This window comes from Camponotus vicinus, unplaced genomic scaffold (genome assembly GCF_025532165.1).
Source record: "Camponotus vicinus isolate PSW18456_S1 unplaced genomic scaffold, iyCamVici1.0 SCAF_8, whole genome shotgun sequence".
Classification (NCBI taxonomy): domain Eukaryota; kingdom Metazoa; phylum Arthropoda; class Insecta; order Hymenoptera; family Formicidae; genus Camponotus; species Camponotus vicinus.
Window position 1 is genome coordinate 16560299 of NW_028141980.1, and position 27040 is coordinate 16587338.

Below are 27040 nucleotides of genomic sequence, written 5' to 3' on the forward strand. Positions count from 1 at the left end.
CCTGCAAATAGTTTCTTAAAAGAAACTAAAAACTAATATTAATATCCCCAGTACCTAGAAATAATTTTTCAAATGAGATAATTAATTAATAATTAATGAAATATATTCGTTCGTAATCATTTTTATCCAAAAAGTTAATAAAATTACAATATGAAATTACTTAAAAAATAAAAATTTATACACAACGCTATATCCATATTTTATCTATTATTAAATCTCTCTGGCATTAAATAATTATAATACCAATCCTAATAATGACAGAACATTTTTAACGAAGAAAAGAATAGATGCATTTCTCTCACATCTAAATATATATTATTTAAATTAATTCGACTTTAAAGAAGCGCATGGCGTTCGTCGTTGAATGACTACCGAAATCATTGCTTTCGGAAATTGCCAGGAAAAACCGGGATTAATTCCATTCTTACAATAAAAATTCCCAATTTTCAACAGGGCACCGAACTAGACGTCGCGAATGGATCTTACAAAAACCGATGAGAAATAATTCTCCATAATGAAAATCGTTTCGACTCCTCGGCGGTACGAACCACGCAAGTTTCATTAACGTTTATCTAACGAAAGGAACAACGATAACTCTTTTATTAAAACGACAATCTCGTCTAAGAACGTGAAAAGAACACGGGAAAAACACGGTGTTTTCGCAACTGTAATTTATAATTTATTTATGAATATTTTTCGATACGAAATTCGTAAATACATAAATATAACCGAAGAAACAAATTATTAAATTCATAATAATTAACTCGCGATTCTATAATATCGAAGGTGATCGTTTAATTTTATAAAGCTAATATTTAATCGTTGACTTAACACATCGAATTTTCAAACTTCTATTTCATATTTTTTTATATTTAATTAGCGCAATATTCAGGAATATTATTTCACGAGAGGGACAGCGGTAAGATCCTTTATTAAAATGGCAATTTCGTTTAAGAATAGGGAAAGAATGCGGAAATAAATATATGTTTCCGTAATTTATTAATTTTACGAATATTTATTTCGGATACGAAATTCGTAAATACATAAATCGAATTGAAAGTAAATCATTAAATCCGTATAATAATTGACTCGCAATTTCATAACATCGAAGGCGATCGTTAAATTTTGTGAAGATAATACTTAATCGCTAACTTAACATCGACTCTTTATACTCTTATTCGATATTTTTTTACTTTTAATTAGCAATATTTGAGAATATTATTTGAGAGGGACGGCAATAAGATCCTTTATTAAAATGGCAATATCGTCTAAAAACGCGAAAAGAACGCGGAAAAAGCATGGTATTTTCGTAATCATAATTTATTTCATGAATATTCAGTTCCGCGCGATATGGAATTTATAAATAGATTTCGAATTTATTAATGACTCTTTGATATGAAAATACAAACAGTTACTCTTTTAATGAATATTTCAAAAATATATACTATAGAATCAAGTATGTTAATTTAATGAATAACTATTATATCATTATACGTATACTTTGAATAATTTTTCGTGTATTATTATTATGTAATTTTTGGTGTAATTTGCATAAAAATGTATTCATGATATTTCTTAAACACTAATAATTATGTACAATTTTCTTAATATTCCTGAAAAAAATAATTTTAATAATTTAGATTTTATTTTTAAAGCATTTTTACAAATAAATTCAATTTCATTTTTTAAACTGAAATAAAGCCAAATTACAAATTTCTATATATTGTATTAGAGTGCTAACACGGCCATATTTCATATGGTAAAATATAAAACAAAAGCAACCATTTATAATTAGACAGAATTTATGCCGGGTATCACAGAATTTAACGTAACACTGTCACTCTCGAAAGATGCAATTGTAATTTATATAATTATTGCTTGTATATTTATTTTAATACTATATTTTAATATTTTATAACTGCTTATATTATTTATTTTTATCTCGTTGCAGTTTATATTTATTTTAATAAATGCCGGCAAAATGAAATGACACAATATATATATATTAATCTAATCTGTATATGTATCTGCTGTATGTATATGTACCTACTCAATTGTAAATGGTTATCCTGACTTTAGTTGTTAGCAGCCTAGTATAATATATAAAATTTTTATAATATAAAAATTTTCTGTACAGATTATCAATAAAAAATTGATTGATATTATAATAATATATATAATTAATAAATTTTTATAGTAATGCATAATTTATAATAAAATATAAAATTAATATGTGTATAACACTTATCATATTACAAGTTATTTCATTAATTAATCATTTGGCTTTACATTAAGTTTAAAAACAATATCTACAACAAATTCTATAATGGATGAGCTATAAGAATAAGATATTAGAATAAGATAAGTGAATAAGATAAATACGCGTTATAAGAATAAATTAGCATCAGATGTAATTGATAAAATTTTTAATGTTCTTTTCAATAAATTAGATAAAATTTATACAAAAATGATCTTTTCTCGATCTTCTTTCTTTATAATTAAAATACTGCAATATATTTTCGCGATGGATGCGATACATTTCGAACGAATTTATTAAAAGTTATTTAATCTATCCTAGCTCATCCATTTTAAGGCAACGGATTTATCTACAATCTCTACCGTTACCTTAAAATTAAATAAAAGTTTTTGTCACTCACCGTGGCATTGATGTGCAGCAGCGGAGTTGTCGTTATCGAAACTACGTTGTCGTTAAAACTACGTCTGTAACATACAAATATAAAATTCATTTATAACAAAGCTCAAAATACAATCAATATTTCAAAAAATTATTATTATGCGGAATTTCATATCCGTTGTGTAAAATAATAAGCAGATATAAACACGTATGGGAAGATTTTATATATTTTGAAATTATTTTTTAAATAGAAATTTTTATATTTATAAAATTTTTTCTCTCTAATTCCTTTAAATTAAAAGAACGAATTATTATGCGTACGATTTATAACAATTAATATACAAATAATAAATATTCACCATCAGGTTGCTTCGCCGATGCAAGATGCCTTCCCCAGGCCTCTTCCTTCTCTGACAATAGTTTGTTGGTCTGTAACATACAAAGAAGATTCAAATTGTAGTCACGGTCAAAAAATTATTATTATATGCATTTAATTTTATATCCTACGCACATAAATAATAAGCAGATAAACAATTTTATAAATTTTGAAAAAAATTCTACTAATAAGTAATAATTTAATAATTCTATTAAAAGCTATTCGAACGTAGAAACTTTTAAATTACAGTTTTTATGTAAAAATTTCTTTCTTTTTCTCTTGTTTAAGTCACGTAAATAAAAAATCAAATTACGCGATTAATTACTTAATTTAAATCGCGCGTACGCAATTAATAAATAATTATATATAAGCGATAATTTATTTACCATAGAGTTGCTTCACAGGTGCCTGATGCCTCTCCCAGGCCTCCTCCTCCTCTCATGTTGTTGACGCGCGATACTTTCAACGGTACTCCCGCACTCACGAGCGATATTTTTATATCGCTATTTTCGCTATTTTACGCGCGATACTTAACGATTTCCGCCCTATTTCGATGCGATTAAAAATTTGATATTTGATCGCGCGATGTATATACTTAATATGTATACCTATACATTAGATGGCACTCCCGGTTTCGGTACGAGCGAAAATCCCATTTCACTTACGAGAATCAACTTCGAGTCAACCGGTCGGGATTGCAACGATACAACGAGCAAGGACTAAGCCCAAACCGGAAAGAAGACGAAACGATTGACGAAAATAGAGGAAAATGAAGTTCACCAACTCTTTTTCGCGCATAATTATCCTATCTCGTATCGAACCTGGACCCGCTAAGCACGATTTCAGGTGCTCCGCCCGGACATATTATGCCTCTCGCGGCTGCTATATGCTACACCAGGCTAGTAGACGGCAAAAGAAGAGGATACCCACATTTTTTAAATGCTTACATTCAGCAATTTAGAAAATGGGGAGGCAATCCCTTTTACCGAGCGAAAATCGTGCCTAGGGGAACCCACTCGACTCCTCGACAGGGTTAACACACGCAGTGCGTGTGGCTGTAGACGAGCAAAGAGAAGGGACCCATTGACGACCATTCCGAGCAATCGATCGAGTTCTAACTAATTCGGGCCGAATCACTTGACGAAGCACGAAGCAAGAGTGTACGTTGCATAGCAACGTGTGCAAACTCGAAACATCCCAGTTAATTGGCATCGGAAGTAGAGACTCGTGACAATAAATGAAATTGGGATTTTATATGAAAAGTCCAAAAGTTCCGCGAAAACGCGACGACGCGAGAATACTATAACGCGAAAACGCGGTAACGAAGCGCTTGCCATCCGCGGCACGTTGACGGCACCGACGACGCGAAAGGGTACTTAGCTTCCCATTCAGGCACCTTAAGATTTATCATAAATAGAAAAATTTAAGATAAACCTCAAGGCACCATCCAAGTACTAAGCCCTCCCACCGCGACAAGGTGTACCCCATGGGAGGGTTATATTATATATAATTTTATATATAATATAATACATAATTTGAAATTTATTTTGTAATATAGTACATAAATTTAAATTCGCAAATATAAACGATAAATAAAAATATAAAGGATAAGAGAACATCTATTATACAAAGCAATATTCAAAATAATTGATTTTAAATTTAATTATTGCGCGCAATTAATTTTTACATTTTTACTTTTAAATAGATATATTTTAATATTATAAACTGCGTAATTACAAAATAATTTATATTTCTTAGATATAAACTTTTAAAAATATGATAAATAAAAAAATTTCTATTTTTTTATATGTGAAATATTTAAATAAATATATTAATTTGAAATGTTTTATAAAACACAAAAGTATCTGAAAATATTAATTAATAAAAAATTTTATAAATGTTTTAATTATTTTAAAATAAAATGGAATATTTTTTATAAGTATATGTATTATATATGTTACAATTTAAAATCACTATTAAATCACAATCAAAGAAATAAAACGAAACGAGAAATATGTATATTTTGAATATATATATTATTGATAAATAATTCATATATTGTTGCGTCCGCGGAACGCGGTATATATCGAACGCGATATATATCGAACGCGCGCGACACAATCGGCAAAATACATAGCATACGCCGACGCTCGTGCACTCGTAAATAATAACGCGATTTAAGGTGCACAAGAATTTTAATAAATCGCGAGTAACATACAAGAATTCAGAATAATCGTAAAACGGATCACAAATAGACGCGCGTCCGCACAACTTGACAGCTGGGCTTAGACTCTCTGACAGTCGTTGTTTATAACAATATTTTGACAACGCGCGCGAAAACGATCTTCTTCGAAAGAATTCAACGGGTGACGAATACATTCAGTGGGACGGGACGCGGGGACGCAACAATATAATAAATAATGAATGTGATAAATAATTTATATTAATGACTTACATCATATCTCTTATTGATCCATCCACTTCCAAAACCTCCTTTTTTCTTTTGCTTCCTTCGCTGTTTTATCGTGGCACTTTAATCCTCGTTGCACTTACACTTATTCACAAAAAGTTCCTCGTTGCACTTGCAATTGTGTTTAGAGAAAGAATTTGATAATATATGAAACGTCTCACATCACTACTTCACTGCTCAAGAGCCACTGAGCGAATGATCGTAAGTCAAGAACATTACCGCGGTACTGTTTATATCGCCAGGATCGACTATGGAAAGAAAGAATTTGATAATATATGAAACGTCACTACTTTATTGCTCAAGGTATTGTGCGAATGATAATAAAGCTGTGTAACGTATTAACAATAGCGCGATACTGTTTATCAAGGTCGAACACGGTGTTATTGATAATTCTCTCGTTGCCGAAATATTTTCTGTAATATAAAATATTCGCGCGCGGAATATTAAATTATAGAAGTATTTTAATTTATTGATTTAAATTGATTATTTTTTAACAATTTATCACGGAGCCTTTCGTTATGCTATTTATTTGTATCATAACTCGATTGTTTTACTTTGTATTCTCTCATAATCCAAATTATTTTTAGATTTTCAAGTAGAACGTAATCGTAATCGTGTTTAGTAAAAAAATTACAATACAATACGAAACGTTTCTCACCACTACCTTATTACTCGAGAGTCACCGTACGAATGATGACAAAGCCGAAACATAGCGCGCTACTGTTTATATTTTATATTGCCAAAGTCGAACACCGTGTTATCAATAATTCGTTGCCAAAATATTTTATATATTATAAAATGTACATTAACACGGAATATTAAATTAATGAAGTATTTTAATTTATTGATTAAAATTGATTATTTATTAAACAATTTATCCTTTCATTATGCTAATTATTTGCATCTATAATTCGATTGATTTACTTCGTGTTCTCTCACAATCCAAATTACATTTAGATTGTCAAGTAGAACGATAAAGTAACACGGATGAAATATATTTGTGACTCTAAATATTATAATAATAATTATTGTCCGTAAAAATCGCAACGATCGAAGTAATTATTTAATATTTTGGATTTCTATCACTTAATCGATTTTCGATTAAATTGTATATTGTTTAATAACAAGGATTGAGAAAATTAAAACATTGGTCGAAATATAGTTAATTCTAATATTAAAGCTTTAACATAGCGCGCTACTGTTTATTTGTTGTATTACCAAAGTCGAACACCGTGTTATCGATAATTCGTTGCCGAAATATTTTATATATTATAAAATATACGCTAACGCGGAATATTAAATTATAGAAGTATTTTCATTAATTAATTAAAATTGATTATTTATTAAATAACTATCACGGAACCTTTCGTTATGCTAATTATTTGAATTTATTCGATTATTTTATTTTCAAAGTCAAATTCTATAATATTTAGTTTTGCATTTTAGAAGACTGACTTAGAGCGAGCTAAATAAATAAATAAATTAATTAATTAATAATAAATAAATGATGTTGAGAAGAAAAAGAACACACATAAATAAATAAATAATAGCGTAGAAAGAGAGAACTATACTAATATTTTTATATAATAAATTATTATTAATTAAATTATTTATATTTTTATTTATATTATTTATATTATCAGAGAGACATATGTTACCCTCTGAGAACATTCGTGGACATTGGCTTTGTAGTTCATGTTCACGTTTTTAATGTCCACAGAGGGAGTATCGCTTCCAGGGATCACCTAAAGGCGGGCCGTGACATCTCTCAGTCTTCTCTCTGATTTAGCTCGTTAAAGGAGGATTTACGTTACGTCCCAAACCCATTGTATCCAATCGGACGTCATACATCGGACATTGAACGCAATGTAAATTCTCCTTTAACGAGTTAAACTTCGGTTAAAGTAAGTTGTGGAACTGGGCCTTAGTCTTCTCTCTATTTTTACTAATTGACATATATCAAATATGGCAGAATCTCGCCATATATTTAAAAACAAAAGATAAATTAAAAATTTCAAACTTTTCTCTTTGTCAATAATTATAGATTTTAATTAGTAATAGTAAAATTTTGTATAATTTTATAATTTACATAATATAAAAATATAAAGATCGATCAAATTTAGTTTAAAGCAAAATAAAAAATTAGTTTCTTATTAATATAACTTTTTTGTTAATTTTATAAAAAATGATGTTTATACATGACTGTTATTATATTAATTCTTACATATTGCTAATTGCTGATCAAAATTGGCTTCGAGGAGGAATTTTTAGAGTTCTGATAGAAATTTACAGAGGTTTTTCAATTAATAATCAATCGTAAAATATATATAATCGATCATAATATCGATTACATATAAGTATATCAAACTTTTTGTCATAATGTATGTGTTTCGGTTTCAAACGCGAAGAAAATTCGCCGACAATTGAAATGTGGTTTTGAGAGGGGAGCCTTATCATATGTCATTTGTCATGTGTACATGTATTAGAATAATTAGTAATAGTAATTGTGCACTGGACTCGAGGAATTCAACGAATCAAATTCAAGTCTTGTGAAATGATATGCTTAAAATTAGCCTTAATTTTCGCTCGTATTTAAAAACCTGCCCAGTTTTATTCAATTGTGGCAGGACATAACTGAAAGCGGCGAAAGAGAAACGGAAAAACGGGGAATTCCACAAAAGAATAGAGAATAATTTTACGCAGCGAGTATTGCCGGTCGTATTACGTGTCCGAAGCAACGTTTTATTCTTGTATCTGTCACTCGAAACTGAAAATTGAATCACGATGGTAGAAGAAATTCGTGTTATGGTACAGTATTGTATACGTTGATTGTATTCTCTTAGTGGAAGTGCTGGCTAAGATTTTTTTTATATGTTTTGTTGTCACGATTTATACATCAAGATTTTTTTTTAATGCAGTCTTAACAACAAATTGGCTGACTACGTACAAATAATTAAGTTATTTAATTTAATACTCAAAATAAATATTTTTTTGAATAATTTAGTACATATATATATCGATGAGAAAGTAAATATATTGTTTCATGAATAATTGTACATACTATTGTGTGTATAAAAATCAAGATTTTTTTCAATTTCTGATCACTTCAGTGGTGCGATGCTTTGGAGGAATTGCTGCAATGTCCTGTATGCTTAGATATATCGCAGGGTATACAAATTCAGTGTACAAACGGACATCACATATGTAATCAGTGCAGGTTACAGCTGCAAGTATGTCCTATTTGTAAATCTTCCTTTATCGCTACAAGAAATTTAGTAGTGGAACAGCTATCAGCTAAATTGCATGATATCAAGGTACAATCCTCATTATCCTTATAATTAATATAAAAATATTAATAACAAAGTGCGAGAATAATATGATATAATAATAAAATTGCTCTTATATATTTGTCGATAAAATGAAAAATGATTGATTAATGAATGAATGAATGATTGAATGGTGTGATTTTAAATAAAGTACCATTTGCAGTTGTCATTATTGCATCCGTATCATGCACTGAATAGAAGAATCTTGCATAATAAAGTATGTGTGGCTACTCAAACCGAGGTTGTTTGCATGCCTTCTACATCGTCTGCTTGTCAAACTGAGCCTGTAAATCAAGCTAGACACGTTAGTCCAAGAAATGAACAAAAGCCATTGATAAATTTAGCACCTAGAGTAGGAAAAGGAGTATTTCCATGTCGGATCGGTTCATGCACAGTTGAATTACCACATGGAAGAATAATTGGTCATTTAAGATATCATCATAAAGATGTGTTTTATGAGGTATATTGTTCAGCAGATTTTATAGATTGTTATCAGTCAATGAGGTTGGAGCATAGCAATATTATAACTTAATTTTTTCTCAAATTTAATCAATCTTTAAATTGACTTGAGATGATTATGTTTTCTTTTTTCGATTTATATGATTAAATATAATTACAGTTTAGCACAAGGGATACTGTATTTAAGAAAAAATGGAGTTTAGAATATATTTTGAATCGGGATTATGATTTTGCTTTCCATATCAAAGAAATGGGTCTCTTTTTTCTAAATGTCACTATAGATCACAAGGGTGATCTAATAGCTTTCGTACAAATTGTTAATTGTATGGCTGTGAGCAAACAGTTTGTTTATACATTTGAGGCAGTTGGAACATTTATTGCCTCTTACACTGGTCAGGTAAGACTATAATCATGCTGAATTATACGATATAATTTTTATATAAGGAAAAAATGCTCGTTTTTTATATTTTCAGATGAAATCATATGTAATTATATCGTAAACAATTACAAACTTTTTGCAAAAGAATTGTTTTTAGTATTATTTATGTGTTTCTCTCTTTCTCTAAAAAATAAATGACATATTAAACTATTAAAAACTCATATTCTTTTCAATAGGTAAAGTCATGTAGAACAAGGCCGGACTGTATCTCCGATTGTCTGCGTATACGGGAGAATAATATGCGCCATAGTATGATAGATGGTAAAAACTTTTTTCATTGCAATCTTATGATAAAGCGTAGAGTCGATTATTCTCGCGATAGACCAATTGCCGTCCAAAATAACGAAATGCAATTATTTGAAGACATTTAATTAAAGAAACAATAATGTGATATTATATTTAAAAAAAAATGCCAAATACTACGAGTCTTCACGATATATAAAGAGGTAAAAACTAAATGTAATGTTCATTTATTGTTTTTACTAAACATAATTTCTATATAAATAATGATGATTTTCACTTGTAATATAACAACTTTTTATCGTTTATAGTATATTAACAAATTGTAACATTTTATTTTATGACTCAATGTAATTTTCATTGAAATAAGTATGTAGCTTTAGATTATATTTTAGTTTTACACATTGGTACTATTTAATTAATAGATTAGAGAAGCATTTGAGAAAAAACTTGAGACTATTAGGAATTGCAGAAATAGATGCAATTATATGCAAATATTGTGACAGTTTTTTATCAAATGTTTTCAACTTAATTTCATTACAAAACGACAATTAAGCAGTTCTGTCTTGAAAAAAGGAAAAGAAAAAAAATATTTCTCTTGTTTTTCTTTTGCTTGCTACATTTTCTTATATTCTCTCAATAAAATAGAACAATATCAAAAGTATTGATCAAAAATGAGAATTTTAAGAACTTGTGACAAAACAAAGTAACACTTTGCAATGTGTATGTATTATGTGTGTAATTATGATATATATGTGATGTAACTTACATATAGTATTATAGAAAGAAAACTTGTTAATATACTTTTATATAATATGAAATAAAGTTATTGCATTTTGAAAACGAAGTGTTTAATTAACGTTATGTTTGTCCATCTAATTTTTAAATGTAGGATTTCAGCATTCGAGCTGCTACAACAAAACTATGCGTTATTGATATAACATAGGTAATTTTGAAATCATTCATGTTTATTGCGAATTTTCTAAATACATGAGCAAAACACAAAATTCACGCGCCTCTCGCCTGTAATTAACATCTACATTTTCATTTATTTCCTGCGTACTAATTTAATGTATATTAAGAACTACTGCATCTTGCACCTCTAATAATTTTTTTCCCTTTGTTGTTTGCCTATTTATTCCCATACAAATTAATGAATTGCGGTTGAATCGCCGTCTCTCATTGCTGATCTCTCGTTTTGCTTTTCTTAATTTGCAAGAAATCCGAAGATCACGTAAAGTGTCTGTTGCAGATATCTTGCATGCAATTACAAAATAAATGAAGATTATATTACCTCTGCGCATATCATAATGCCACGAGGACAACAGGCTGCGTCTTATAGTCGAGCAGTATCCGCTCTTTCTACATATCTTTTGAGAATTTTGCGCATTTCTCTCATCGAATAATTAAGTGATTTTTCCGCTGCCGCGCATACGCTTGTATCATTATTTAAATCGGTATACGCTGAATGCGAAATTACTCTGCTTGGCCTTCTTTAACGGATTTCGGCGCGTCCCTTCAAGTGGTCCCGCCCTCGCGTAGCGATTTTTGTTGCTCGAGAAGTCGCTCTAACGGGGAAGGACCTGGTCCAGACCATAGAGACTGCTGATGCAATCGTGCCTTCATTTGGTCTTGACCAGTCGAATTCGTATTGATCGGCGTAACGGTGCTCCATGTGTTGCTGCTGAACAAGGAATAAGTATTGCCGGTACTCACAGATTGGGACGGCTTCTGCTCGAGCTAGAAAAGATATATCAAGAATAAATTATTACTTAATTATTTCATATACAATGTATATGATTTACAAATTTTAGTATAAAATGCGATATAATGTAAAATAAATCACTCTCCTCTCTCTTTGTGAATCTTATTAAATAAATCTAATTTTTTTTTTAATGAACGCTACATGACTTCAAAAAATCTTGATGAATTTTTATTAATAATAATGACAGTATGTTATTTGAATATATAAAATTAAAAACAGTTTTATAAAATTTAAAACAATTTTATTTGCATTATATATAATAAGAATGGAATAAAGAAAGAGAACATGTTTATTAAAAAATGCTTTCTTAAAATATCAGAAAAGGATATAAAAAATTTAGAATTGAATAATTCGCGTTTGTACATTATAATAAATATTTTAGAAAATTTTACTCTTAGACTTTAGTTTGTTGAATTGTAATAACATTGTTTCTTCAAATTCTCTTAATGTGTCACAAATTGTTGTAAATAAAAATTTTATAATTTTGAAATAAATTAATAACTAAATTTCAGATATGCATTTATAAGAACATTTCTCTTACTTTATTTTCCAGATATGTCATGCAAGTCTCATCATGTATTTTATGTATATTATATATGTGTTTTCAGACAAAAAACAGTACTTACTTCAAACAATCTAGAATCCTCGAAATTATTTCCTGTCATCAGATGTCTGTTGTGCTGTCCGTTTTGTTGTTGTTGCTGATAATTTTTACCAGGCGTCAGTGGCACTCTATTTGCTATACTTCCGAGGGCAGACGAGTCGCTCCAGTTCGAGAATGCATTATCGTTAACAGTGGTATCCTTCATATGCATCTGAGCCGTGGTATTACCAGCTGCACCCCACCAGGTGATCGGCGGTTGGGGCGGTCGATTGTCCCTCCACAAGTTAAAATGCTCCGTCGGCTCGTAATTGCAAAACATGTTATAATTATTCGTCACTGGTTGCTGCTGCGACTGTTGATTCTTGTTAACTATCTTAGTCTGATTGGGAAATTGAAAATCCATCGCGTCGGGATTATTTTTATAAAACGACGGCGATGGCTGATTTTGCGACAATGAACTCTGACCGACGAAAGTTTGATTTTGATTAAAGTGGTTCTGATTGAAATTAAGCTGAAAGTTAGATCCGCTCGTTGGACTTTGCGAATTGACCAGCGTTGTTAAACCCGGTTGCTGAGGATCCTTTTCGTATACGGACAAGGTCGACATCATCGTCGATACATTTGCCATGCCTGAACTGCCGTTCATATTCAATTGATTATGCATACTATTCGATCTGGAATTGCTTGGTATCATGTTTTGCTGCTGCTGTTGCAATCCGATAGCGTGATTCTGTTCCACCTTTATGTTCGCTTGTAGCCCCATATTATTTGCTGGCAAATTCATATTTTGTGGTAACATGCTCGGCTGAGCGGGCGAACCCAATCGCAAGTTTTGCTGCAACAATTGCGCAGGGCTATGGGACACGTTCTGTGGCATCCTCTGATGTAACGGTCTGCTCTGATTGATCGAATGATGTATCCCGTTGATGCTCTGCGGTATCGTTGAAACTGGTTGTCCGTTAGTACTAAGTTGTCCCTGTATCTGATAATGCGGCGCATTAGGCGTCAGCGGCGGTCGATTCGTCATAAAGTTATTGGCAAACTGGGGATTCTGCGCGTTAAACGGTTGATTCGAATAGCAAACCGGTCCCAATGTCGAAGTCTGTTGACCCGTCGTCATACCACTGGTGTGCATTTGTGGAAGCATTTGCTGAGCAACTTGCTGAGCAATTTGCTGAGTTGGTTGTTCCTCGACTACCATCAATTGAGCGGGCATAGGGATGTTCGGCGGCAACTTGACAGGTCTCTGCTGACCCTGAACCAATACGGACTGGTTCTGCGAACTGGCGGACGAAGCGAGCGGCATTGTTGACAGCCGATTCGAAGCGCTAACAAGAGTGTTGTTTATATTGGAAACTTCATTAGCTTTAGGCATTTCTAGAATCGGTGTCGGTTTACTCGCCATACTCGAAGTACTGATAGTCGGTGGAACAATCGTTGCTTTCGCTTTCTTATCATTTTCTTCTTCGACAATCACGGGTGACACATTCTTGAATGTCACCTGCTTTTGCTCAGTCTCCGCGCGACGCATAATCGCTTGCATTGCTATATTTTGTCGCGGCTTTCTTGCGCACGAAAGAGAAGAACACGCCTCGGCGCCACTCGTTTCTATGACGTTCGATATGGAGTCTCGATTTCGTTCTAAAGAACCCTGGGGCTTAAGGATGCCCTGAAAAATCTTCTTATCTGCAGAAATCTCGATATCAGTTTCCACAGAACTTTTGCTGCTACTAGCTGCTTCAGATAGTACCGGGCTCATCGAAGTGTTCAATTGTTTCAATTCTTTGTTCAGGCTAAGTTCTTCGAGTTCTTTCATCAATTCGTTGCTGGGTCCAACGCCATTACTTGTGGACGTGAATCTGCTATCGCCCGTTTTCTCCTCCGTCGTAATCGAAATTGGCGCAGACCCATTGATTCGATTCTGAGCGAGACAACGGCCCAGATGCAGGATGCGTACGGCCCGCAATTTGTTTAATGTTATGATGTCGCCTTCTAGCGCAGTATTCGTAAATCTGAGATTCTCGAAACTCTTTTCCAATGGTAAGAAACCCTGAAGGTCGCGATCTTCTGGCAATGGCACTACAGCATCTGTTTTATGATTAAATTTATTAAATTTTATTAAATTTGTCTTATTCTTAGAAGAAAGAGAGAAAGAAGAGAAAAAGAAAAGAATTTTTTGCAATATTAATATATATTTTTTTGTGTATATTCAAAAACAAGGCATATTCTTGTTAAAAAATGTGAATTTATATAAATATATAAAAAAATGCTTATTATAAATATTATTTCTGACAGTAAATTTCATTTTTGAAAACTCATCAATTATATTAATTTTAACTAATATTCTTCTAATATTTAAATAATTTTAACTAAATTTCATTTTTGAAAACTCATCAATTATATCAATTATATTATATTAATTTTATTATAATTTTAGCAAAAACTGTCTGAATCTTAAATGCAATGCAAGTACTTACATTCGTCGTGCTTAAAATCCACTACACAATTCTGCAGAGCATTTAAAAGCACACAGAGACTGGGCCATATCTGTAATCTCGACGTAAAAGCAACTTCCTCCAAAACCATGGGTTTTATGTTGATCCAATCAAGGCACAGTTTTACTATAAGGAAAAAAATAGTTGTTTTATTTCGTTCCAGTTTATAATCATAAACGAAAATTGCAAGTCACACTAGAGATATACTTACTAGAAGGCAATGCAAAGTACTCGATGATAGAGTTCTTTATCGTATAAACGGGTAACAGTAAAGCAGACAGAGTGCCTGCGATTAGGTCCAATATACAGTCACGGGCCAGTTTTTCATCATTGGTCAATTGCTCGTTCTTGAGCAATTCTGTGCTATCAGTGCCACCTCCGGTCGCGTGTTGCAAAGCATATAGATTGATTACCAACATCTGTATCAGCATCCATGGACTGAAACTCTCGGTGGCGACTAACGCCGTTAACGTTTCTGTCAACTGTTTACTGTATAAACATGCAAGCTTCAAATCGCCAAAATTGTGAATTATTCCATGCAGTTTTAGAAAGACAGTAATATACTCCTGAGAGTTCAATTTGGTCTTGCCGTCGATATTGAAAGATTTGTCGTTCAAGGCAGAGGACAGAGTCGTGGCAAGATTAGCCATGGCGACGGGAAAGGGATGCTTGACAGCTACCGAACGTGTATAATGAAACACTGTTCCCAATTTGTCACCACGGGATGCCTCTAGCAATGCCAATTGATTGTAAGGTTGTCCGCTGGATGGTGACAATGAAACGGCATGTCTATAAAACATTTCAGCTTGCTTGCTTTCATTTCTATATCGTGCAATGTCACCCAGATGTACAAGGCAATATTGGCAAGCATAAAAACAAGATGATTTGTGAGGTGGAGATAATTTTTCAACAGCCTTCCACGGGGATGTACACCCATATACATATCCCTTCCTGTAAGAATTGGTTTAAATATACTCTCAATAATAATAAATTTATATAAAGTTTTGTGTACAAAATATATAATTATATAATAATAATTAAAATATATAATTATACTTCTGTGTCAAAGACATACCTTCTAAATGGTAGATCCAAATCAAACACAGTGCAAATTTCCTGCAACAGGGTCAAATAAAACCCGCTAGCCGCTTCTAAGCACCAGCTGAGCAATGCTTGTGATTCGCCGCGCTTGGGATTCTTCCTGTCCTTGGCTTGCGACTGCAGAGTCGCTATATAGTTCTTAAATCCAAGATTCCACAGCTCTTGCTCGACTTTCCTGTCCAGGGCATATTCCAAATCCAGTATGAGGACCTGTTGGTATATTTTCTGCAACTGCTGCTGACATACCCAGGCGTCATTGTCGTTCAACAAATCCTTGCAGCGTTGGACTTTATCTTTCAGTGGTTCCGCTTTCCTGTCAAATCACACATGTTTCGCGTGTTGATGGAACGTAAACTGGAAGACGTCTCGTATATTGGCTGTAATCGAATACTTACTTCAGAGCCTGAACGGCTGCCTTTAGGCCCATATTCTGTCTTCCCAGAGCAGTCAAATGCGACGTCCCTCACCTGCACACAGGTTTATTCATAATTGTTAATATCCTTCCGCTCGAAGAGAAAGCAGAATTCAACTTCGTCAGGAGAAATCAATTCTTTAAATAATCGAAAACTCTGAGATAACTTGAATTCTTCCCTTATAACCTCTAATCGGAGATCACTTCGACTACGATCGTCATCGCGGAGCAATGTTTAAGGAAGAGATAAGAAGCAACAGCGCAATAAACGTACGTTTCATCATCGTCGATCTGTCAAGCGACAACTGCAACCGCACAACTCGATCAAAACAGATCACGACTCACGTTCCAGCAGAAAGTTGATTAAATGGACGCTATTTTTTTTTTTTTTCGCAGCGTACCAAAAGTACAAATAAGTGCGACTCGTGCAAAGTACGAGAGCCTACCCTCACCCAACCTCAACCTAACCTAACCCGGAGATTCAAATTCCCTAATTGCGTGTGCGTCTTCTGCTGGATCTCGCAATCGAATGTGCAATCATTCACGAAAGAACTTGACGACTCATCGTAACTAGCATAATTTGTCACAAAAATTTAAGTTATGCGCGATGTGTACGTATTTTTTTTTTTTATGCTATAGACACGTGTAAATGTATGTTTTGCCAAAAAACGCAGTTTTGGCGGCAAAACCCGAGATTTAATAAATATCGCGGTCTAATGAAGGATACCGAATAACTTACGCGCATTTCTGCACAGCCATTGACAGCGCACAGCTGACAGCCTGTCAACGCCTCCGACGTTGACAGATGGAAGCACTCGATACGTTTGGAGAAAAAAACTCGCGTCGCGATCGTCGCGGACTATTTTTTTTTATTATATATAATGAAAGAAAGAAAAACGGAGAGATAAAAACTTTTTTTTTACGAACGAGACTATTTTAAATTACAGAGTTTTGTTTTTAACTAATTTTATATAATGCATTTTTTATTTCGAATATCGCGCCCACACACGAGATTGTAAATTAATTTTCGAAAATGTTGAATATTTCTGTGAGACCGCGTTTAGGCGAGTTTTTGAAGCATCTTCAGTATCTGTGGCAGCGGCACGAAAAGGTAGTGATTCTGATAAGATTCTATGCACAAAGTATCTAAAAATCTTACGCAGTCGTGAAACTTTATGCTTAACCTTCTTTTGGAAAAAAACATTTTTATTTAAGAATGGAAATTAAAATTCTTTGATAAAATAAAAATGATTTTGAAATTACGTTTTATTTAAAAAAAAAAAGAATAAAAATTTATAATTATTTTTTTTATTATCAAGGATTCTGCAAACTAATCCTATTTCATGTTTCCAGTACAACACAACGATTGATGCAGCCAAGACTAAACAAGAGAACATAGAAGCCAGACAGAAAGAAATCATGGCACGTGGACTTCCTAAGCGAAAGCGGATAAAGGGCGTTAAACAAATTTTGTTGGTCGCCTCTGGTAAAGGTGGTGTTGGAAAATCGACAACTGCAGTAAATTTAGCGACAGCCTTAAAACTTATTGAACCCAAAAAGTCGATTGGATTACTAGATGCCGACGTTTTCGGACCGTCCATACCACTGATGATGAATATATACGAATCGCCGATAATAAATCAAAAGAATCTCATGGAACCTCTTGTAAATTATGGCGTGAAATGGTGATTAATTGTCAAACATATGAAATGATCAGATAAACGGGTATGTGCTTTATAATTTTATATTTTACACACAGTATGTCAATGGGATTTTTAATCGATGAGAAATCACCAGTAGTTTGGAGAGGTCTCATGGTAATGAGCGCATTGGACAAGCTGGTGAATCAAGTGGCATGGGGATCGCTTGACTATCTTGTGATTGATACTCCTCCTGGAACGGGAGACACACATCTCTCCCTGATTCAAAACTTCTTTATTACTGGCGCTTTGCTAGTAACGACACCACAGAAGGTCGCACTAGAAGTGACTAGGAGAGGTGCAAATATGTTCAAGAAGTTGGATATACCTATAGCTGGTATCGTGGAGAACATGAGCACCGTTATGTGTCCAAAATGCATGACTGAGATTCCTCTCTTTGGCAATGCCACATTATCATTAGCCAAAGAACTTGGTAATAAATAATTAAACTATTGTTATAATTTTTATTTTTATTTTATATAGTTATATAGTAATATATACTTTATTAAATTACAATTTATATTAAAAATATATTTTTTCTCTCTTTATATTATTTTTCTTTCTTTTTATATTATAATATTATAATATATATGCGTGCATATCTGTGGATGATATAATATGAATCATGTATGCCAACAGGTGTAGATATCTTACAAAGGATACCAATGCACGAGAGTATCGCGGAAAGTTCGGATAATGGTAAACCAATTGTTTTAGCAGCTCCAAAGACTAGACAAGCAGAGGCTTATAGAGAATTGGCAGAACATGTTGTTGCATTTTTGAATACGCAAGAAATACATGAAGAATGAATTTGTACTCAAGTAATATATATTCATTTTTTATTCTCCTTTACAAATCTAGATATAATAAAAGACTATAAAGGTTTAATAAAAAGCTATAAAGATTTTCCAGAATATGATAATTTAACAAAGTGTTGAAATTATTTCTTTTTACATTCTCTAAGGCCAAATATGATATAATATTTATTTAAAATGAGATGAATTTTGTTAAATATTTTGCAATTGTTCATCTTTTTAATAACAATTTAAGCATTTCAGTTCGAATTTAGATTTAAAAGGGATCAATTGAAAGCTAAAGATATCAAATAGATTTGTATTAAATATAGAAGAAAATCAATGAAGTGTATATATATATATATATAATATTGGTTAATAAGTATATATGTATGTGTGTGTGTCTAGTTAATCTAAAAATATCTAAGGATAATCTAAGAAACATATATAATTGTATCTGACAATAATATAAAAAATTATAGTTAGTACTTTCCATAACTACAAATTATTTTTTTATAACAATTTATATCTAAAAATCGTTTTTATGATATTTAATAATATTAATAACTAATAATTTTCTTCATACATATAAACTTGATTTTTTCTTTTATATATATGCAGTTTTGAAAGAAATTAAGAATAAATCTAGAAAACACACATCTGTATCTGACAGATAAAAATAATAATACAAGATATAGCTAATAAATATTCCTCATAATAATAACAGCAGATAATTTTTTAACGCAAGTATATAATTTTGTAACAACAATTCACATTTCTAAACATAATAATGTTGATAACGATTTTTCTTCAAACTTTCCGTCCCCGTTGCAAGGGGGAAAGCACTTTGGGCTGGCCAATAGAAATCGACTGTCGCCATGTTGCGAACGGGACTTGTGCTCTGCCTCTAGACTAGACCGAGCGTCTCTCTCGTTGGTGTCGGTGTACTTACATACTCCGTTGTGTTTTGTCGATTTTGGCGGGCCGAATCTTTCTAACGGCACCTCGTGCCTCGATTGTATCTCCTGTCTCTACGAATTTCGGAGGGATAAATGATGACGGACAAGGACGGCGGTAAGGAACCACGTGTTTCTCGCAACCGTTTATCTGCGCGATAAATAACAAATTATAAAATGCGATCGGCAATTTTCGCAAAAGGACGCCCCGATATAAACTGCCACGCTGCTCGAGAATAGAGTGCAAATCTTACCGCTCATCATGTTTGTAAATATGCAGGCAATTCGAGATACAACGGTTATTAATAAGATTATGCCAGTGATTTCGGAAAGAGTTCTCGTCTCGCGATGGTATTTCTAAATAATTTGATTTTTCCAACCGTAACATGCCGGTTAAACGCGCCATGTCCTTATAAGTATTTAAGCGGAATTATTGCATTGTTGCTTGAAATTAAAAACGGATTTCGCTCACAGGATGCGAAATATCCCTTTAACTTTGTGTGGGATGTTTGTAATTAAAATATATTGGAGCATTATTTTATAAATTGTATTATATGTTAGTATTAGATATTGCTTTTAATTTTTTTCAAAGCGTGCACAGAATGCATATTTATATATTATTAATTATGTGTAAAATTATAATAATATAAAATTTTTATTATATATATGCATAAATTGGTAACTTGAATGATTTAAGCAAAATTGTTATATTGCGGCATTGTTATTTGAAACTAAATACAAATTTTATTCACGATTGAAAATATTCCTTTAACTTTGTATACTGGAATATTTATAATTATATTGGGATACTTGTAATTGAAATATATTGGAGCATTAATTTATTAATCATGTATAAATATTAGATATTGTTTTTAAATTTAAAAATTGATTATACATTTAAGTTATTAATTATATATACAATTATAATAATGTAAAATTTATATATATATATGTACAAATACTGGTATTGGACAATTTATTTTGCGTAATAATTACGTTAGAATTGCGTTAAAAAAAATATCTTTTATATTATATCATTTATATTTTACAGTGTAAGATTTTTATGAGAATTATAATGTTTAGTTCATATTATCTGTTCAGAGGGTTTTGACGATGCAGTAGAAGAACGTATTATTAATGAGGAATACAAAATATGGAAGAAAAACACACCGTTCCTATACGATCTTGTGATGACACATGCTCTGGAATGGCCTTCTTTGACGGCCCAATGGTTACCAGATGTCACTCGACCTGAAGGAAAGGATTATTCGGTTCATAGATTAATTCTTGGCACTCATACTTCGGATGAACAGAATCACTTGCTCATTGCTAGTGTCCAACTACCGAATGAAGATGCGCAATTCGATGCTTCTCATTATGACAATGAGAAAGGCGAGTTTGGTGGATTTGGTTCTGTGAGCGGGAAAATCGAAATTGAAATAAAGATTAATCATGAGGGTGAGGTCAACAGAGCGCGATACATGCCGCAAAATCCATGTGTAATTGCGACAAAGACTCCCTCAAGCGATGTGCTTGTATTCGATTACACCAAACATCCAAGTAAACCAGACCCCAATGGAGAATGCCATCCAGATTTAAGGTATTTGCACAATTTGTCAAACATATGTATATAAATGTGGACAAAGTATATCAATATATTTTTATTATTATATTATTTATGTGTCTATTACCATAACTGTAACTATATAGATTGCGAGGGCATCAAAAGGAAGGCTATGGTCTCTCATGGAATCCAAATCTCAATGGATATTTACTCAGTGCATCTGACGATCATACTATTTGTTTATGGGACATCAATGCCACACCGAAGGAGAATCGCGTTATCGATGCGAAAACTATCTTCACAGGACACACAGCAGTGGTCGAGGATGTAGCTTGGCATTTATTACATGAATCATTATTTGGCTCAGTTGCTGATGATCAGAAGCTCATGATTTGGGATACTAGGTAATTATTATCTGTACATTATAATATATAATTGTAATCGTTATTTTATAAGAAAGTTTAAGTTTGAAAGAAGAATATTTAAAACATTTTAATTAAAAAAAATTAAGGAAATTTTATATATATATATATATATATATATATATATATATATATATATATATATATATATATAACATTAATGTCACTAACATTACAATCATTTAATAGCATATATTATATAGTTAAATTTTAATATGTACAGATGCAACAACACTAGTAAACCAAGCCACACTGTTGATGCTCATACCGCTGAGGTGAATTGTCTTAGTTTCAATCCATATTCTGAATTTATATTAGCCACTGGTAGTGCAGACAAAACTGTAGCATTGTGGGACTTGCGGAATTTAAAACTGAAATTACATTCGTTTGAATCACACAAAGATGAGATCTTTCAAGTTCAATGGTCGCCACATAACGAGACAATATTGGCAAGTAGTGGCACAGACAGACGATTGCATGTTTGGGATCTTAGTAAAATCGGCGAAGAGCAATCCAGCGAGGACGCCGAAGACGGACCGCCTGAACTTCTGGTAATAATAGGGATTTAATTAACGAATAAAAAAATTAATAATTAAAAAAGAGAATCTTTTAATTAAAAAATTTATAAATATTTATAAATATACAAATATATATATATATATATATATATATATATATATATACAAATATATATATATATATATATATATATATATATATATATATATATATATATATATATAGATTTGTATATATATTTGTATAATTATAAAATATATAAATATTATACTTTATTTTTCTAATTTATTCGATTCTCTTTTTGGAATTTTCAATTAAGAATTTAAAAAGGATTTAAATTTTTTTACAGTTCATACATGGAGGTCATACCGCAAAGATTAGTGATTTTTCATGGAATCCAAATGAACCATGGGTTATATGCTCGGTATCAGAGGATAACATAATGCAAGTATGGCAAATGGCAGAAAATATTTACAACGACGAAGAACCTGAAACACCGGGCAGCGAAATCGAGACTGGTGGTTCATAACGTGGAATGTAATTTACCGTTGTTTCGAACCATTCTTGTCGATTGAGGATTATAAGCGCAGCTACAATTGCGCGTCATGTTGTTAAATCTTTTGGTCTAACAACTGATCTTAATGACAACACAGATTTCTTTCCATTGAGAAATAATAATCCTCGCTTATAATTGATATGTAAACTACTTGAAAAATGTTGTAATTAAGAAAGAAAAATATTACCGTATTTTCGAAAGATTCATGAATGCATTTTGAATAGGTAGCATAATAAATTATTGACATTTTATCGCATTTGATTAAACGAATTTATATTTCCTCGAATGACAATTACGAATAGCGAGTATTATTGTTTCGCAGTGACGACTTGGCTATGTTATAAATAATAAAATAAACTAGCTAAAACAACTGCTAGTTACATCCATTGCGAATCATCTTTTTGTATGAAGGCACTATTTCTTTGTCACAGAGGAAGAAGCTCAAATAAGATTAAGACATGCCAAGTACTTTTTCTACTTCGTTTTAAGCGTGAATAATAAAGAAATAACCCAAACCACCTTGAATGATCAACTTAGTTCAACTTGCGCTTTTCCTAATTTCCTTTATTATCATTTCCTTACGATTTTTTTCCACTATAATCCTGTTACAATAATTTAAAATTATAAATGTAACAGAAAAAAAGGAAACGGCAACATATTGCAATAGATAGGGAATTGTTAACTCCTAGAATTATTGCAACAACCGAAAAAATAATTATTTTTAATAACTTACAATTTTTTTATTTGAACCGAATAAACACGAAGAAAGCACGTAAATCAAATTTACACCATCAAACTCTGTATAAATCTCTTTAAACAAGCACTTTAATAAAATTAGCGATTATATATAATATATAATCAGTTCCTTGACACTTTGCAAGTATATATAATAGGAAGTGCATTCTTATTCGAGATAAAATATACATATACATATATGTGTGTAGACTTTGTTCCCATATTATAAAGCTGTTTGTGAAAGCTCGTTGTATATCTGCGTGAGTAAGGAGTCATCGTATTCAAAGCTGTTCAGTGATATAGCGTCCTCATTGTCGATATTTATAATTCTGAAAAAAAGAGAATAGAACGCTCACATTAAATGTTTCTTCAATCTTTTATTTATTAATCAGCGCAATTAATTGATTCGTTTATTACCAAAATCTGCGCGTTAAATGGACATCGCTTATAGAGCGTGTCTTATGCCAGCTGCGCACGCAAAATGAATTATTTGCAACATCAATGATTATTTATAAATTGTATAATTCATATAAATATACACTTACATAAGTAGAGTTTTATATATTTAATAATTATTTTAGTATTATTAATTTAATATGTTTTATATACATATCAAAATTGTAAACTTACCCTTTTCCAGCGTCTTGCCTTTTAATATCATCGAGCAGGCTCATTATGGAGGGCGTCAGGGTCGGACGAAATACCTAGAAGTTAATTAGTTAATTATTGATTTCGGCGAATTTAAAATCAAAGAAAAAAAATTCGGTACCCACAGTTACGGCCGCGCATCGCATTTCACGGAGATCAATGTTCCTGAAAAGATCGTGGATCAACAATTCCTCTATGCTAGTAAAATGATGCTCCGATTCCGTGAATATCAACTCGAGAAATCTCAGAACCTGAAATTGAAATATACAATTGAATATGTATCGGAAGATGTTTGTTGTGCGAATCAATTATTATCTAGTTATTATTGTTATCAATTCATATACCTGCGGATACATTTGGATGTCTGATAACTGGACGGCAGATGGTCTAAAGGTACATAATTCATAACCGGCACACATCTCGAATAGCATATGCCCTGATAATATAAAAAAGATAAGTTATATCGTTAAATTATCTAACAATATATTAATTGCTCTCCGAAGATAATAAAATCTTTCATATAATTTATTTTATTAATGATGACGGATATTTTCTTCTTTTCGCAAAAAAAGAAATATTAAAAATTCATTTTATTAAATGTATTAAATTAGATACTATAATAAAATTAAATGCTACATTTTATTAAAGAGATATCATATTAAGCTTTATTAAAAATCGTATATTAAAATATTTGGTGCCTATTGAAATGCAATATTAAAAAGAATAAGTAATGTAACATTATATCTTATAATATTTTTACATTATAAATACAAAAACGAAAGCAAATTTAAAAAAAGAATATATATAAAGATAATTATAATCTATTTTATCAAAAAATATATTTAGGAAATGATTGAAACTTATATTAAATTTTTTTTGCAAAATAAGGTAGAGAAATCTTTTTAATAAAAAATAATAACGTAAAACATTATATCTCAAAATTTCATTCTATATTAAGAAATATAATAACGAAGCAAATTTAAAGAAAATTAAATTATTATATAATATATTACATATAAAATCTATTCTTTTATAAAAAATATAATATTTAAGAAATGATTAAAAATTTTTTGTAAAATAATATTCTTTAAATCTTTTTAATTAAAAATTTTTAATGTATTGCTATATATGTACCGAAACATATAATGTCGATCGAGGTGGAATGCGTTAATCGGGACGTTACGATGGGATGTATTCGACTGGTAAAACCTAGGAGATTATTCTCCAGACCGGCCAGTCTTGCAACGCCGTTTTGAATCACCACGTTGCCCGAATGGAGATGAGTCACCGTGGGAAATCCTCGTTCCTTCAGGAACACGAACGCTTCCAAAATCTGTCGTCCCATCCGTTGCACCTGCGGTAATGTGAGTCCTTTGCCCCGCGCGGCATATTTATGAATCCACTCCTCATTCCAACAATTTCGTTCGATCTGTCAAATAATATATATTTTCCCTCAGGATGTAGTTCCTTGGAGATCGAAATTCCTCTGTGTTCTCAATAATTGAAAATAAAAAACGCATCTCTCGTGAATCAATCTCTATAAACGTGTAAATAAAATAATGGTAGATTTCAGTCTTTAATTATTTTAAGTGGACTTTAAATACTTTTAATTAACATATCTCTTTAAGAAAGAAAATGAATTTAAAATTGGATCAAAACATCTAAAAATAAAGTTTGTACGCGTAGTTTTGCATTATTCTATAAAATATGTATCCTAGTAAATATGTTTTTTGTCCCAAGAACGAGATACTCACGCCGTATATTAGATCCTTGAGACTACCCTGGTTGATAGGTTGCACCAAAACAATGTATGTTTGGTCCTCGTACTCGAGAAAATCGACGTGAAAAACAGGACAGATGTAAGGATGTTGTAAAGCCAAAAATAGGTTGTTCAAAATATCCTTAGTGGAGGGACAGACGGATAATGGGCAGTTCCGGTTCAATGGCACCAAAGTCAACAATCTGTCTGTCTTCAGCGACGTGTCCCTCACCATGAACCAATATTTGTCCACTCTTGATCCTGAAGAATATCTTAACAATTCTATCGACATTTCTTTACAAAAACTTTTTAAAAACATTTTACTCGGTCATTCAAATAGTAATAAAAATATTTTTATACTCGGAAACCTGACATTTCTATTGCTACTAATATTTATGCTATTAATAATTGCTAATAATTGAATTACATTTTTAATTTTTAATTTTCTAAACTTCCTTACATCACTTATTCCTATTTTATTATTTCTTTTTCTTTCTATTCGGCTGCCATGGATTTAAAAAAAAAAGTGATCGGTAAAGGCTCACCGATATTATTGAGTTGCTTAACAAGAACAAAACGCGGTGTTTTATCGATGTAGTCCTGGCAGATTAATAAAGCGCGATCGCGCGATTTCTTCTCCATTTCGATATACTCGATTCCGTTCTCGTTGATGGATTTCGATCCATTGTTCAGCGCCGTGTAACGTCCATTCCTGTTGAGTATATGTAAAATTTTATTTAACCATTCTTTTCTGTTTACCGTTATTTTATATTTATATTTTATTTTATTTTTTTTTATTTTTATATTTTTTATTTTCTCAAGAAGATAAAATGCGAAGCATCGCGACATTATTTTAATTGTATCAGGCAATCGGATAAATTATCCTATATATTCTAATTTATTTAAATAATTTAAATAATTAAATAATTTATTAGTTAAATAATTTATTTATTATTTAAAATAATCTCAGACATAGAATCTCTTAAGTTTCAAGTGTTAAATTGGTAAATATATTGAACAAAACTCTCTCTCTCTCTCTGAATAACTTTCGTTAGATAAGCATTT

The 27040-nt window shown here is 31.6% G+C and overlaps 5 protein-coding genes and 1 long non-coding RNA gene across 19 annotated transcripts in view; 3 read left to right on the top strand and 3 right to left on the bottom strand.

Annotated features, from left to right (window-relative positions):
- Positions 1-2568: 2568 nt before the first annotated feature.
- On the bottom strand, positions 2569-3905 carry LOC145976156 (uncharacterized). Its single transcript, XR_014440192.1, has 3 exons — positions 3398-3905; positions 2995-3064; positions 2569-2721 (listed from the first exon to the last, which is right to left on the bottom strand). It is a non-coding gene; the product is annotated as an uncharacterized LOC145976156 (long non-coding RNA).
- A 4070-nt stretch (positions 3906-7975) lies between these two features.
- On the top strand, positions 7976-10782 carry LOC145976141 (E3 ubiquitin-protein ligase sina-like). The gene is made up of 5 exons (XM_083107115.1): positions 7976-8289; positions 8592-8795; positions 8971-9267; positions 9427-9663; positions 9882-10782. Exons 1-5 carry the CDS (start codon positions 8266-8268, stop codon positions 10074-10076), a joined length of 957 nt encoding a protein of 318 aa, XP_082963241.1. The 5' UTR covers positions 7976-8265; the 3' UTR covers positions 10077-10782.
- Positions 10783-10892: 110 nt separating this feature from the next.
- Positions 10893-17140, bottom strand: LOC145976106 (uncharacterized). Of its 3 annotated transcripts, none has more exons than XM_083107067.1 (7): positions 17062-17140; positions 16306-16377; positions 15885-16223; positions 15021-15760; positions 14792-14935; positions 12337-14402; positions 10893-11685 (listed from the first exon to the last, which is right to left on the bottom strand). In XM_083107067.1, the coding sequence occupies exons 2-7, from the start codon at positions 16335-16337 to the stop codon at positions 11464-11466; spliced, it is 3543 nt and encodes a 1180-aa protein (XP_082963193.1). In that variant the 5' UTR covers positions 16338-16377; positions 17062-17140; the 3' UTR covers positions 10893-11463. The 3 variants fall into 3 exon arrangements, with proteins under 3 accessions (XP_082963193.1, XP_082963191.1, XP_082963194.1); XM_083107065.1 differs by lacking the exon at positions 17062-17140 and adding an exon at positions 16597-16772; XM_083107068.1 differs by lacking the exon at positions 17062-17140 and adding an exon at positions 16510-16597.
- On the top strand, positions 16845-18838 carry LOC145976142 (iron-sulfur cluster transfer protein NUBPL-like). The gene is made up of 4 exons (XM_083107116.1): positions 16845-17433; positions 17676-18007; positions 18082-18455; positions 18662-18838. Exons 1-4 carry the CDS (start codon positions 17356-17358, stop codon positions 18829-18831), a joined length of 954 nt encoding a protein of 317 aa, XP_082963242.1. The 5' UTR covers positions 16845-17355; the 3' UTR covers positions 18832-18838.
- Caf1-55 (chromatin assembly factor 1 p55 subunit) lies at positions 18755-24140 on the top strand. Of its 3 annotated transcripts, none has more exons than XM_083107086.1 (5): positions 18755-18843; positions 20874-21372; positions 21483-21740; positions 21982-22309; positions 22627-24140. In XM_083107086.1, exons 1-5 carry the CDS (start codon positions 18828-18830, stop codon positions 22804-22806), a joined length of 1281 nt encoding a protein of 426 aa, XP_082963212.1. In that variant the 5' UTR covers positions 18755-18827; the 3' UTR covers positions 22807-24140. The 3 variants fall into 3 exon arrangements, with proteins under 3 accessions (XP_082963212.1, XP_082963210.1, XP_082963211.1); XM_083107084.1 differs by having other exon boundaries at positions 18802-18843; positions 20856-21372; XM_083107085.1 differs by lacking the exon at positions 18755-18843 and adding an exon at positions 19722-19890.
- Positions 23539-27040, bottom strand: part of Slob (Slowpoke binding protein) — a 357719-nt gene continuing 354217 nt past the window's right edge. For 9 of the 10 annotated variants that reach the window (XM_083107077.1, XM_083107075.1, XM_083107072.1 and 6 more), the window contains 7 exons: positions 26521-26687; positions 25971-26236; positions 25351-25645; positions 24561-24652; positions 24342-24467; positions 24199-24272; positions 23539-23897 (listed from right to left, as the gene is read on the bottom strand). In XM_083107077.1, the coding sequence (XP_082963203.1) occupies positions 23792-23897; positions 24199-24272; positions 24342-24467; positions 24561-24652; positions 25351-25645; positions 25971-26236; positions 26521-26687 (1126 nt within the window). In that variant the 3' untranslated portion in view covers positions 23539-23791. Of the gene's footprint in view, positions 23898-23985; positions 24037-24198; positions 24273-24341; positions 24468-24560; positions 24653-25350; positions 25646-25970; positions 26237-26520; positions 26688-27040 lie in introns of all 10 variants that reach the window. The other variant, XM_083107080.1, reaches the window with a different exon arrangement.

Bases quoted from the DNA above. Each gene is read 5' to 3' on its own strand.
- LOC145976141 (XM_083107115.1), top strand. From the start codon at position 8,266: ATGGTAGAAGAAATTCGTGTTATG. The intron at 8,290-8,591 runs GTACAGTATTGT...TGATCACTTCAG, and splicing joins TAGAAGAAATTCGTGTTATG to TGGTGCGATGCTTTGGAGGA. The intron at 9,268-9,426 runs GTATATTGTTCA...ATATAATTACAG, and splicing joins ATAAAGATGTGTTTTATGAG to TTTAGCACAAGGGATACTGT.
- LOC145976106 (XM_083107067.1), bottom strand. From the start codon at position 16,337: ATGGGCCTAAAGGCAGCCGTTCAGGCTCTGAA. The intron at 15,761-15,884 runs GTATGTCTTTGA...CAATTCTTACAG, and splicing joins TTGGATCTACCATTTAGAAG to GAAGGGATATGTATATGGGT. The intron at 14,403-14,791 runs GTAAGTACTTGC...ATCATAAAACAG, and splicing joins GGATTTTAAGCACGACGAAT to ATGCTGTAGTGCCATTGCCA.
- LOC145976142 (XM_083107116.1), top strand. From the start codon at position 17,356: ATGTTGAATATTTCTGTGAGACCGCGTTTAGGCGAGTTTTTGAAGCAT. The intron at 17,434-17,675 runs GTAGTGATTCTG...TCATGTTTCCAG, and splicing joins TGTGGCAGCGGCACGAAAAG to TACAACACAACGATTGATGC. The intron at 18,008-18,081 runs GTGATTAATTGT...TTTTACACACAG, and splicing joins GTAAATTATGGCGTGAAATG to TATGTCAATGGGATTTTTAA.
- Caf1-55 (XM_083107084.1), top strand. The intron at 21,741-21,981 runs GTAATTATTATC...TAATATGTACAG, and splicing joins CTCATGATTTGGGATACTAG to ATGCAACAACACTAGTAAAC. The intron at 22,310-22,626 runs GTAATAATAGGG...ATTTTTTTACAG, and splicing joins ACGGACCGCCTGAACTTCTG to TTCATACATGGAGGTCATAC.